Source organism: Papio anubis, chromosome 18, assembly GCF_008728515.1.
Source record: "Papio anubis isolate 15944 chromosome 18, Panubis1.0, whole genome shotgun sequence".
NCBI classification, from domain to species: Eukaryota; Metazoa; Chordata; class Mammalia; order Primates; family Cercopithecidae; genus Papio; species Papio anubis.
In genome coordinates, this window is record NC_044993.1 from 46,648,904 (window position 1) to 46,662,374 (window position 13,471).

At 53.3% G+C, this 13,471-nt stretch overlaps 1 protein-coding gene across 1 annotated transcript; it reads left to right on the forward strand.

Moving 5' to 3' along the window:
• Positions 1–4,096: 4,096 nt before the first annotated feature.
• Positions 4,097–13,223, forward strand: PPP4C (protein phosphatase 4 catalytic subunit). The gene is made up of 9 exons (XM_003916740.4): positions 4,097–4,230; positions 4,453–4,613; positions 9,392–9,443; positions 10,374–10,424; positions 10,635–10,736; positions 11,276–11,449; positions 11,537–11,663; positions 12,505–12,694; positions 12,772–13,223. Exons 2-9 carry the CDS (start codon positions 4,516–4,518, stop codon positions 12,899–12,901), a joined length of 924 nt encoding a protein of 307 aa, XP_003916789.1. The 5' UTR covers positions 4,097–4,230; positions 4,453–4,515; the 3' UTR covers positions 12,902–13,223.
• Positions 13,224–13,471: the final 248 nt, after the last annotated feature.

A 13,471-nucleotide genomic window follows, 5' to 3' on the forward strand; every position in this document is an offset into this window, starting at 1 on the left:
CCTACCCCTCTCTAGGAGCTCCTAGCTTCCCTTCCTCTGCAACTTCCACAAACAGCCTAGTTTCAGAGTGGGAAAGGACTGCGGGGTGGGCTGGTGCAAGCTCCTCATTGGCCCATAAAGAAAGTGAGGCCTGGGGACTGGGCCAGGGTCGCGCTGTGGGACTGGAGCCAGAGGCACTGCCTCCTTTGACTTCTGCCCTCCCATCCTGATCCCAACTGTCCTGTGGACTTCAGCATGACAAGGGCCTGTTATGCAAACTCCTTTGGTCTCCAAGCTCAATAATCAACCCTGTGGTTTGCCTTTCTCTGCCAGAGCCCACTCCTCGCCTCCCCAAAAGAAAAGCCGGGGACTGGGATTTGCTGTTTTGTGCTGCCCTCTAGCGGCGATCTGTAGGAAAGCACCCAGGAAGTCTCAGGCCGATTTGGGGCCGGTTTTAGAGACAATAGCGGACCTAGCTCCTGCCCTCAGCCCTTCACTGAAGGGGGAAAGGGGATCCAGCTCTCTGAGTTTCTACTACATTCTGGGCATAGTATCAGGTGATTTCTACTGATTCTTATTTGGTATCCCTGTTTTATAGAAGAAACAGGTTTAGAAATCTTGTGGGTTTTATTTTGTTTTGTTTTGTTTTTTTGAGATAGGGTCTCATTCTCTCCCCCAGGCTGGAGTACAGTGGCATGATCATGGCTCACTGCAACCTCAACCTCCCCAGGCTCAAATGATCCTCATGCCTCAGCCTCCCGAGTAGCTGGGACTACGGGCGCACACCACCATGCCCAGGTAATTTGTGTATTTTTTGTAGAGATGAGGTTTCGCCATGTTGGCCAGGCTGGTCTCAAACTCCTGGGCTCAAGCAATCCACCCACCTCTGCCTCCCAACATGCTGATATTACAGGTGGGAGCCACCATGCCCAGAGGAAAGCTGGGTTTCTTTTTTTTTTTTTTTTTTTTTTTTGAGACGGAGTCTCGCTCTGTTGCCCAGACTGGAGTGCAGTGGCCGGATCTCAGCTCACTGCAAGCTCCCCCTCCCGGGTTTATGCCATTCTCCTGCCTCAGCCTCCCGAGTAGCTGGGACTACAGGCGCCTGCCACCTCACGCGGCTAGTTTTTTTGTATTTTTTAGTAGAGACGGGGTTTCACCGTGTTAGCCAGGATGGTCTCGATCTCCTGACCTCGTGATCCGCCCATCTCGGCCTCCCAAAGTGCTGGGATTACAGGCGTGAGCCACCGCGCCCGGCCAAGAAAGCTGGGTTTCAAACCCATGGTTGTGGCCAGGCGCGGTGTCTCACGCCTGTAATACCAGCACTTTGGGAGGCCAAGGCTGACGGAGCATGAGATCAGGAGATCGAGACCATCCTGGCTAACACGGTGAAACCCCATCTCTTCTAAAAATACAAAAAATTAGTCAGGTGTGGTGGCGGGCGCCTGTAGTCCCAGCTACTTGGGAGGCTGAGGCAGGAGAATCGCTTGAACCCAGGAGGCGGAGGTTGCAGTGAGCTGAGATCGCGCCATTGCACTCCAGCCTGGGCGACAGAGTGAGACTCCATCTCAAAAGAAAACAAAAAACAAAAAAATCATAGTTGCATAACCCCAAAGCCACACGTGAGCAAAACTGCAAAAAGGACTGAGGTTGAGGAGGCTGGGTGATGGGCGGCCACCGTAACTACTCGAGATTGAGGACTACAAGGCTGGTCACAGAACTGTGGTTTCACTTCAGATGAGTAGAGACAGGCTTTTTTGTCTGCCAGGAAATCCATGTAGACACCCTAGTAAAATAGTGTGCTTTTATGGTAAGCTTTGTCACACAGGTCATAGATCTGCAGCCCAAGGGCCCAACCCAGTCCACAGACATGTTTTGTTTGGCCAGTATGCAGTTGTCAGTATAGTAGTTCTTAAATAAGTTCTTAGTTACTTATCAGTATTCAAGAATTGGGAGAGGCTGAGCGTGGTGGCTCACGCCTGTAATCCCAGCACTTTGGGAGGCCGAGGTGGGCAGATCACCTGAGATCAGGAGTTTGAGACCAGCCTGGCCAACATGGTGAAACCCCATCTCTACTAAAAATACAAAAATTAGCCAGATGTAGTGGCGCACACCTGTAATACCAGCTACTCGGGAGGCTGAAGCAGGAATGTTGCTTGAACTTGGGAGGTGGAGGTTACAGTGAGCCACGATTGAGCCACTGAACTCCAGCCTGGGCAACAGAGTGAGATTCTGTCTCAAAAAAAAGAATAAAAAAGAATTGGGAGGAAGCCCACCACAATGACATGCACCTGTAGTCTCAGCTACTCAGGAGGCTGAGGCAGGAGGATCACTTGAGCCCAGGAGTTCAAGACCAGCCTGGGCAACATGGAGAAACCCCGTCTCTACTAAAAGTACAAAAATTAGCTGAGCGCGGTGGCTCAAGCCTGTAATCCCAGCACTTTGGGAGGCCGAGACGGGCGGATCACGAGGTCGGGAGATCGAGACCATCCTGGCTAACACGGTGAAACCCCGTCTCTATTAAGAAATACAAAAAACTAGCCGGGCGAGGTGGCGGGCGCCTGTAGTCCCAGCTACTCGGGAGGCTGAGGCCGGAGAATGGCATGAACCCGGGAGGCGGAGCTTGCAGTGAGCTGAGATCCGGCCACTGCAGTCCAGCCTGGGTGACAGAGCGAGACTCCGTCTCAAAAAAAAAAAAAAAAAAAAAAAAAAAAAAAAAAAGAAAAAAAAGAAGAAGAAAAAAAGCAACTAAGAAATGTCAAGGGGACCATTTTGGAATCAGAGAAGTCATGCTGACTGAGGCACAGGCTTGGCGTGGGAAAAGTGGATTCCAATATGGTAACTTCTGAAGTTGTCCATGGCAAATATTTCTCAGACGGCAAAGGAAGAGATCCGAACCGGGATTCCCTCATCCATTGAAAAAGTATTAACAAGTATTTATGTATGCCTACTGTGCCAGGCTTTATTCTAACCACTGGGGCTGCAATATTTAAAAAGACAAAGTTGGATCCTCCAAGGATTGTGGTGGGGAAGGCTAACAAAATAACAAAAATATGTAACATTTTTTAAAAAGTGCAATAAAGTTACAAAGCCTAGCCCCAGCTCTGCTTGTTTCCCTAGCTGAAATGGAGGATGGCCAGGTGCGGTGGCTCACACCTGTAATCCCAGCACTTTGGGAGGCCCGAGGCGGGAGGATGGTTTGAGCCCAGGGGTTCGAAGTGACAGTGAGTTATGATAGCCCCACTGACTCCAGCCTGAGCGACAGAGAGAGACCTTGTCTCTAACTTAGGAAAAAGAAAGTTGCCGGGCGCGGTGGCTCAAGCCTGTAATCCCAGCACTTTGGGAGGCCGAGACGGGTGGATCACGAGGTCAGGAGATCGAGACCATCCTGGCTAACACGGTGAAACCCCGTCTCTACTAAAAAATGCAAAAAACTAGCCGGGCGAGGTGGTGGGCGCCTGTAGTCCCAGCTACTCGGGAGGCTGAGGCCGGAGAATGGCGTGAACCCGGAAGGCGGAGCTTGCAGTGAACTGAGATCCGGCCACTGCACTCCAGCCTGGGCGACAGAGCGAGACTCTGTCTCAAAAAAAAAAAAAAAAAAGAAAGCTGTGGCCGGGCGCGGTGGCTAACGGCTGTAATCCCAGCACTCTGGGAGGCGAAGGGGGGGCGGGGGCGTATCACCTGAGGTACGCAGTTCGAGACCAGTCTGACCAACATGGAGAAACCACGTCTCTGTTAAAAATACAAAATTAGCCCGGCGTGGTGGCGCATGCCTGTAACCCCAGCTACTAAGGAGGTTGAGGCAGGAGGATTGCTTGAACCCGGGAGGCGGAGGTTGCGGTGAGCCGAGATCGTGCCATTGCACTCCCGCCTGGGCAAGAGCAAAACTCCGCCTCAAAAAGAAAGAAAGAAAGTTGTTAAAACATTTTTATAAAATGAAAGGGGAGGTGACTGTTCTAGGGTTTCTAACAGCCTCCACATCGCCGAGCAACAGAGCCCACAAAACTGCCCCTGGCCGCCACCGGTATCCTCCAGCTTCTTCCCTATCTGCGGTTGGGGAAGTGGTGTAGGGGTCGCCGCGAAGGAGGGAGAAGGGCGTGTATGACGCCACATCCGGCGCGCGGCGGAACTGGCCTCCCTTTGCTTCCGCGGCGGGGCCGGAAGTAGAAGCGGCGGCGGCGGTGGCTGCGGCCCAAAGCAGAGTGAAGGAGGGAGGCAGGGAGCCGGAGAGCCGGAACCGGAGTCGCAGCGGCGGTAATATTGCCAGACTCCTCTAAGTCACCGTCCTTAGCGCGGGACCGCGGGGTTCGACGGGAGTTAGCGGGGTTGCGGCCGGGCCGTGGGACGCTGGGGGGTCCTGAGGCCGATGTGAAGGGAGGCGGGGGTGGGGGAGCCGGGCCGGCTCTAGAATCGAGTTGTCCGCCCCGCGCCCCGCACGGACACTCTGATCCGCGGGCTCGTCTTGGCCTTTCCCAGGAGACCCCTGTGCGGTGCGGAGGGGGCGGCGGCCCCGACTCTGACCCGCGCCGGGGGTGGGCCATGGCGGAGATCAGCGACCTGGACCGGCAGATCGAGCAGCTGCGTCGCTGCGAGCTCATCAAGGAGAGCGAAGTCAAGGCCCTGTGTGCTAAAGCCAGGTGAGCCCATTGGCCCTGGGGAAGGGAGGCCAAGCCGCCGCCCACGGGTTCTGTCCTGGGGCAAACCCAACTGAGAACTTTGGGCTTGCCTCGCCCTGGAAGCTTTCCCAGAGAGGAGCAGGATGGAACCGCTGCCCTCGAGGAAAAGCTAGCCTGCTCGGGGAAGACAGAGCGGATAAAGACACTTAAAGTATTAGACGATGTGCTTCCAGTGGAGTAAGAATGTTACATAAAGTACTTAGGAAACTCAAGGAAACAAGTCCATCTGTCGGGGGTCGGAAGCTTGTTGGAGGGGGGCCGAACTGTGGGACAGGCCTCGAATAAGGAGGTGGTAAAAGAGCCAAAAATCAAAGATTTAAGACAGGAAAGTTAAAGACCCTGTGATTTATAAAAGTCCTTTAATTACAACAACCCTTAAAAGTTGGTGGTATTGTACTCATTTTACAGGTGAGAACTTTCATGTTAAAAGTTACCTACAAGTAGGGAATGAGGATCGGAAGCCAGCTTTTAGTGTCCCGTCCTTTTTCAGGCCATAATGCAAAAAGGTGTGGAGTTGGATTACTCACGTTCAGGGTGGGAGCCTGAGAAATCGTAGCAAGTAAGCTAGGGTAAAATTAAGCATGATAGGGAGGGAGGCCAGTTCAGAGTTCTGTGGGAAGTAGGATGAAGCAGTGGTTAAGGCTCTGGGTTTTGCAGTGTGAGATGGCTCTAGGTTTGAATCTGAACTCTGCCGCTTTCTAGCTGTGTTAGTGATCTTAAGGTGTCTTTATTTGTAAAGCGGAGTTAATAGTACTTAATAAGATGGTTGTGAAGGTTCAGTGAGTTGGTGCTTGAGATGAGGTTAGCACAGTGTCTTGGTACAGCATACGTGCTTGATAATCACCAGGTATTCTATTTCTCTTGGAAGAGGGCAATAATGAGATGGGTTAAAGCCATCAGGGAAGGCTTTTGAGTGGAGGTAGGCCTTGAAGGATGAAGATAATTTGGCTAGCTGATGGAGGCAGGGCCAGTGAGGGAAGGGCATTCCAAGCAGAACGAATATAACAGTGGAGGCCCTGAGATGTATGGGGAACAGTCAGGGGTTTAATTATTACCTGCCTCCTCTGGGGCACTGTGTGATTGTGGCTTCTACCAGGCTGGAGAATTGTGGCAGAAGAACCTGCAGAATTACCCTATGTTTATTGAACAATAAACATTGGCCTTTATAGGGCCACTGTTGGCCTGGCCCTGTACTGGTAAAAAAAAACTTTTGTCCATCTCTTCCCCCCAGCAATCCTGTGAGGTTGGAATCATTTGTTCCATTTTATCACACAGGAAGCCATGACTCGTAGAGGTCTGGTGACTTGACTGAGGTCACCCACTGAGGACGTGGCAGAGCTGGGTCCTGAATCTGTGGCCCTCAGGCTCTTTGCTTGGCCCTGCCTCACATAGACTCCCTGCAGCCAGACAGGGCCTGTGAGGGGATGATGAGCAGGGTTGGCCTCTTTTTCACCACCCGTCTGTGGCTCTTCTCTTTTGCCAGCTCAAGAAAATGTCCCTGACGAGACTAGCCCCACGGTGTTTTTAGTTTTCCCCTCTCCCTCAGTCCTGATTGGCATTTTTAGGAACTTATACCTGTTATTGCGTGGCTCTGTTCTTTAACCCGGAAGTCTTATCTCCCTCACAGGCCCTGAATCAGCGTGGTGGTGATGGTAGGCAAAGCTTGGATAGCATGCTGGAGTTTGCAGAATAGCAGGAAGTTATGTATTCAGTCTCCATGGCTCCTTGCAACAGCCTAAGGAATAGGCAGGGTGGGCTGAGTATTTAGCCCCATTTCATAGCAGAGGAAACTGAGCCTCTGAGTAGATAATGTCTTGTCCAACTCACGCAGCTAGTCGGAGGGGAAGTTAGTTTTGCATCCAGGTCTTTGACTGTGCTCCGTGGTCACTGAGAACCAGGCAGAGGCATTTAGGTTTTGATGTGTGGTGTGAGGCAGCAGGGAGCTATGGAAGACTGAGGGGTGGAGGGTCCTGCCCAGTTGAAACTGAGTGAAACTAGGAGGTACTAGGCCAAGGCTCAGTCTGAAGCAGGGCCAGCTCTGATACCTGGTTATGGCCTCCTGGGGACCCAACAGAGACCCAGGCTGAGGCTGGTAGTGTCAAGAGCACCAGCTTGCCCAGAGGGCACAGAGATGCAGGTGAAACCCGTGGAAACACAGAGGTCCGCAGTGTCTGAGCTGAAATTGCTGCTCCTAGAAATATTAGCACAGAAGAGCTGAGCTTTTGAATCAGGTGGTCTTCAGTATGAATCTTTGCCTTGTCACCTAGAAACAATATGACCCTTGTCAAGTCACTTTCTGATTTTTTGAAATGATAATAACATGCAGTTGAGAGTCCGGGTATCTGGGCACAGGGCCTGCTGCGCTGGTAGCTGTTACTGCAGGCAGGTCATGATAGGGCTGGTGAAGTACTGCAAGTGACAGAACTGGGGCTGGAATCTGGGCCTGATTCCCAGGCCATAATGGGGTCGTGCCGGCACTGAGGGGTGCTTTTCCGAGAGCACGGGCCCTGCATGTGACCTCCCTGGGTTTCAGGTTTTCACTCAGGGTCTGTGGAAGGGGCTGGCATAAATTCTTAGGAAATTGGGCTTCTGGGTTCCAATTTAGCCACTCTCCAGCTTGGTAACCTTGACCCTGCCGCTTCAGTTTCTTTTTTTCTTGCCTTTTTTTTTTTTTTTTTTTTTGAGATGGAGTTTCGCTCTTGTCACCCAGGCTGGAGTGCGATGGCGCGATCTTGGCTCACTGCAACCTCCGCCTCCCAGGTTCAAGTGATTCTCCTACCTCAGCCTCCCGAGTAGCTGGGTTTACAGGCACACACCACCATGCCCAGCTAATTTTTGTATTTTTAGTAGAGACAGGGTTTCACCATGTTGGCCAGGACGGTCTCAATCTCTTGACCTCATGATCCACCCGCCTTGGCTTCCCAAAGTGCTGGGACTACAGGCGTGAGCCACCATGCCCGACCTAGATTCGGTTTCTTTATTGTTACATGAGGCTGAAGAGAACCTCACCAGTCTGTTGGAAAAGTCACTGTGAGCAGTTGATGGGGAAGGATGTTCAGCACAAGAAACAGTGCAAGTGGGACAGTACAGGTGCTGGTGTGGCCTCTCGGACCACTGCCAGTGCCGCCTCCTTTTCCCAGAAAGCCAGGGAGACCTCCTTCCTGCTGCCTCTGCTATACAGAGCAAGGGGCCTAAGTGAATCCTCCTGTCCACTGAGCTCAGGAAACTCATTCTAAGGGAAGAGATTGGCAGAAAGAGCGGGGCCAGGCGAGTTGGGCTCCCACATCAGAATATCTTGATAAAGAATCAGACCCGAGAGCCAGGCTTCCCTGGATCACATCCCACCTGTGTTACTGGCACCAAGCCAGCCTCCTCCCATGCTTCAATTTCTTCATCTGAGTACTGGGAATCATAGTACCTACCTGCCAAGCTCTTAATAACATTCCTGGCACACAGTATGAGCTCAAATGTTCACTGCTGCTGTTACCAGGCAAAATTTGGAAATATAGTATTGCTTAAATTGGGTGTCTATAGGCTGGGTGCAGTGGCTCACGCCTGTAGTCCCAGCACTTTGGGAGGCAGAAGTGGGTGGATCACCTGAAGTCAGGAGTTCGAGACCAGCGTGTACAACATAGTGCAACCCCGTCTCCACTAAAAATACAAAAATCAGCCGGGCCTGGTGGCACACGCCTGTAATCCCAGCTACTTGGGAGGTTGAAGCAGGAGAATCGCTTGAACCCAGGAGGCAGAGGTTGCAGTGAGCAAAGATGGCGCCACAGCACTCCAGACTGGGCAATGGAGCCAGACTCTGTCTCAAAAAAAAAAAAAAAAAATTTGGGTGTCTTACCTGGCAAAGTGATTTCATCTCCTGCTCACTCAAGTAGAAGTAGACTGCACCGCAAGGAGAAATAGAAAATATTTAAGTCCTCGTAGTCGTAAAGAAATATTGAACACATGGCAAGAGCATCTCACTTTTTTTTTTTTTTTTTTTTTTTTTTTTTTTTGGAGACAGCCTTGCTCTGTCACCCAGGCTGGAGTGCAGTGGCCCGATCTCGGCTCACTGCAACCCCCGCCTACCAGGTTCAAGCAATTCTTCTGCCCCAGTCTCCTGAGTAGCTGGGATTACAAGCATGCACCACCACACCTGGCTAATTTTTGTATTTTTAGTAGAGATGGGGTTTCACCATGTTGGTCAGGCTGGTCTCGAACTCCTGACCTCGTGATCTGCACGCCTCGGCCTCCCAAAGTGCTGGGATTACAGGTGTGAGCCACCGCACCTGGCCAAGAGCGCATCACTTTGAAGGTGCATCCACTGGTGGGCCTGTCCTGGGCACCTACCCTTGTATCTGGATAGCCTGGGAGAAGGGCTCTGTGATTGGCCAAGAGTTACTTAAGCTCTGCTGTGGAGAGGCTGGGGAGACCCGCCTCCCAGGAGTGAGTCCTGGATGCAGAAGAGGGAGCTTAAGGGGGAGTCAGGGCTGGAAAAGTCCCAGCCTGCTCAGAAGGCCTGGAACGCTGGAATAAGAGCTTGGACTTTGTCCTTTTGGCAGCAGGGAGCCACGGAAGGGTGTTGCATGCTGGAGGGCTGTGGCCAGCCTGTTCTGGGGAGACTGTACGCTTCACTCCTGCCCCCTGGAGGTTCAAGAACCACCTCATATCCTCCCCTCCCTGCCAAAAAAGGTCAGGAATTGGGCTGGGCTGGCCTGGCTGTGGTGACCCTGGTCTTCTCCTGTCTCCAGAGAGATCTTGGTAGAGGAGAGCAACGTGCAGAGAGTGGACTCGCCAGTCACAGTGAGTACCTGCTGTCCCTGCAGAGCCGGGCCTGGTCTTTTAGGCACATGGACTTTCCTCTTCATCTTGGGGGCTCTATAAGCCCACCCCTAAGCCTCTTTTGTCTGTCCTTTCCCTCATCTTCAAGGGAGCACTGTTACAAGAAGTGGGGGTTGCTGTGCACGGTGGCTCACACCTGTAATCCCAGCACTTTGGGAGGGCAAGATGGGCACATCACTTGAGGTCAGGAGTTCAAGACCAGCCTGGCCAACATGGTGAAACCCCGTCTCTACTAAAAATACAAAAACTAGCCACCTGTGGTGGCAGGTGCCTGTAATCCCAGCTCCTTGGGAGGCTGAGGCAGAAGAATCGCTTGAACCTGGGAGGTGGAGATTGCAGTGAGCCAAGATCGGGCCACTTCCCTCCAGCCTGGGTGACAGAGGGAGACTGTGTCTCGAGAGAGAGACAGAGAGGAAGGAAGGAAGGAAGAAAAAAAGGAAAGAAAGAAAAGAAAGAAAAAGAAAAGAAGAGAAGAAAAGAAAAAGGAAAGAAAGAGGGGTGTGGGAAGGGACTTTGGATTTGTTAGTGGAGATTCTTGGCAAGGGCAGAAGGACTCCTATTTGGTGAGTGATTCTGCTCACATGTCTCCAGGGCTCTGTGTTAGTAACTTGATTCTGGGTACTTTGAGGGGAGTGGAGAGAGGAGGGGGCCGGGACATCTACCTGGAAGGACTTAGTTCTAGCTCTTGCCTACAGAATAGTTGGTACTCAGCATGGGACAGCGGGTGTGTTTCTGGAGCAGACTGACTTGGTGTGGGAGAGGAGAATTTTGGCCCTAGGAAGCAGAGGTGTAGCCAAGAGCGATAAAGCTCCTTAAAGCAGCGGGTGTTTGGAGGGTCGTCCCTGGCAACTCCCACTGCTCGAGTTCCAATCCCCCCTTCCTGCTCCCCAGGTGTGCGGTGACATCCATGGACAATTCTATGACCTCAAAGAGCTGTTCAGAGTAAGTGTGTGGCCAATACTGCGAAATGTAACGGGGTTGACTAGAAGACCCCTTTAATCGAGGGTGAGAGCCTTAATTTGGGGGTGTGGAGTGGGGGCAAGAGGCCCCGAGTTAGATGGGCAGTTGTGGAAGAAGGGCCTCTGCTGGACAGAAACAGGTAGGGGGTAGGGGACTGTTTAGGACAGGGCAAAACTTTCTACTTCCCCACAGGTGGGTGGCGATGTCCCTGAGACCAACTACCTCTTCATGGGGGACTTTGTGGACCGTGGCTTCTACAGCGTCGAAACGTTCCTCCTGCTGCTGGCACTTAAGGTGGTAGTCCCCGGCTTCTGCACCCCCAACCTGGGCCACCTCGGGTCGGGCCTGTCTTAGTCCGTTCCACCCTCATCTCCTACTGTGGCCAGCCCACCTTGGAGCTGTGTCACTGATGATGGACCGATTCTGCTTTTGGGGGTGGTCAGAGACTCGGGGGTGGTGGTGGTGAGGCCACTGGGGCAGCATTCTGGGAGGGGCAGAGGCTCACTGTTGCGAATGTGGCAGGTCATTGATGCCACTGGTGGGAGAGGCAGTGTGGGGCCAGATGACAAAGGGCCTGGGTGCCTTGCTTAGGGACCCGGTCTGTGTCTGGCAGGTGAAAGAAGAGCCATTAGGTTCATAGTTGATGGGGATGGGTCAGGTTTACATTCTCTGGAGGGGTCCTGCAGGCTTGGGAGGTGGCTGATGCCACACGATCAGGCGAGAGGTTCCAGGAGTGTGCTGGGCAGTGGTTGTGAGGATGGCATGAGGAGGTCAGAGAGGGATGTGTGGAGAGACCGTCTAGGCGCCAGCCCCGGCTTGGTGGCCACCCCCAGGTTCGCTATCCTGACCGCATCACGCTCATCCGGGGCAACCATGAGAGTCGCCAGATCACGCAGGTCTACGGATTCTACGATGAGTGCCTGCGCAAGTACGGCTCGGTGACTGTGTGGCGCTACTGCACCGAGATCTTCGACTACCTCAGCCTGTCAGCCATCATCGATGGCAAGGTAGGCCAGCTCAGGGCTCCATGGGACGGGGAGAGGAGGGGGGCTCCAGGCCTCAGCCCCGCCCTCTTTCCTTGCTGTCCCCTGTAGATCTTCTGTGTGCACGGGGGTCTCTCCCCCTCCATCCAGACCCTGGATCAGATTCGGACAATTGACCGAAAGCAAGAGGTGCCTCATGATGGGCCCATGTGTGACCTCCTCTGGTCTGACCCAGAAGGTGAGGGCATGTGGGCAGGGGCAGACAGGGACAGCCAGGAGGGGTTGGGAAAGAGAGGGAGCAGGGCTGGCCTTCACTGGCATCTGTCCTCCACCTACCAAATGGCTGGAACCCTGGAGGTTGAGCAGGGAGGCCTGCATGGCAGATGCTTTGAACGCACAGTGGCTGGGGGCATGGCTCAGAGGGCTGTAGAGGACAACTAAGTCATTGCTCCCTGAAGTGAAGGGATCTTGGAACATGACAGCAGCTTCTTCAGAGGTCAGAACCCCAGAATGATAGCCCCCTGAGACCCCTCATTTTGTGGGTTCTCCACTAGTGTAGAGCAGAGCTGAGATTTAAAGTCAGGTCTTCTGAGGACCAGCCAGAGTTCTTGTCACACATACACACAGGCACACACGCACACACACACTCTCTGTCTGCTCCATCATAGCCACACGCACGTGAGGCCTCTGCTCCACAGCCACACACACACAGACACACGCACACATGCAGCCACTGCTCCACAGCCACTCCCGACCACTCTGTGACAGCACTGGGTGCCCTTCTGTCTTTGGGAGCACCCCTTTCACTCCTGTGTACTGTTTGGCCAGGGATTATATGATCACTGTCATTATGAGGGGGTCCCAGCCATTGGGCATTCTTTCTCCTCTGGAGCTCATCTGCCCCTACATTTGCTGTCCTGGTCCCCACCATCCCACAGACCATATTCAGGCCCCATGCTCTGGTCCCATGGGCCTCTGGTGGACTTGGGGAGGGGCCAGGCTGCTCACCCTCAAGGGGCAGCGCTGGCAGCCAGAGAAGCCTGAGGATATCCCTCTCCATCCCTCCCTTGCCCCATCAGACACCACAGGCTGGGGCGTGAGCCCCCGAGGGGCTGGCTACCTATTTGGCAGTGACGTGGTGGCCCAGTTCAATGCAGCCAACGACATTGACATGATCTGCCGTGCCCACCAACTGGTGATGGAAGGTTACAAGTGGCACTTCAATGAGACCGTGCTCACTGTGTGGTCGGCACCCAACTACTGCTACCGGTGAGCCAGCTGGGCCGGGCTGGGAGGGGCGGGCATCTGAGCCGAGCTGCTTCTGACCCTGCTGCCCCGCCTTCCAGCTGTGGAAATGTGGCAGCCATCTTGGAGCTGGACGAGCATCTCCAGAAAGATTTCATCATCTTTGAGGCCGCTCCCCAAGAGACACGGGGCATCCCCTCCAAGAAGCCCGTGGCTGACTACTTCCTGTGACCCCCCCCCGGCCCCTGCCCTTATAGCCCTTCTGGCCCTCGGACCACTGTGACTCTGCCTTCTTCCTCAGACGGAGGCTGGGCGTTGTGGGGGGAGCTGTCCCGACTCTGCTCTTCCCCAAGAGGGTGCTTCGAGGGTGAGGACTTCTCTGGAGAGGCCTGGAGACCCAGCTCCATGTTCCTCCTCTCCTCTCTCCCCACTTGAACCATGAAGTTTCCAATAATTTTTTTTTCTTTTTTTCCTTCTTTTTTCTGTTTGTTTTTAGATAAAAATTTTGAGAAAAAAAAAAGAAAAAAAATTCTAATAAAAGAAGAAAAATGGTCTTTGGGTTTTTGCCAGACTTGGTTGGGAATGCATAGGGTTGCTGGCCTGGGACCTGGGGTGGACCTCAGGGCCTTGACTGCCTCAGGGCCCCGACCTGCCAGGAGGGCCAGGCTCAGGCCAGTCAGCTTGCCCAGGGCCTCCAGGGGCCACTGCCCGCTGGCTTCCCCAGCGCTAGGGAGAGTGCTCTGTTCTCATGGCAGCCTTATTAACAGCATCACGAGATTCTGATTTCTCCATTTTTCTGAA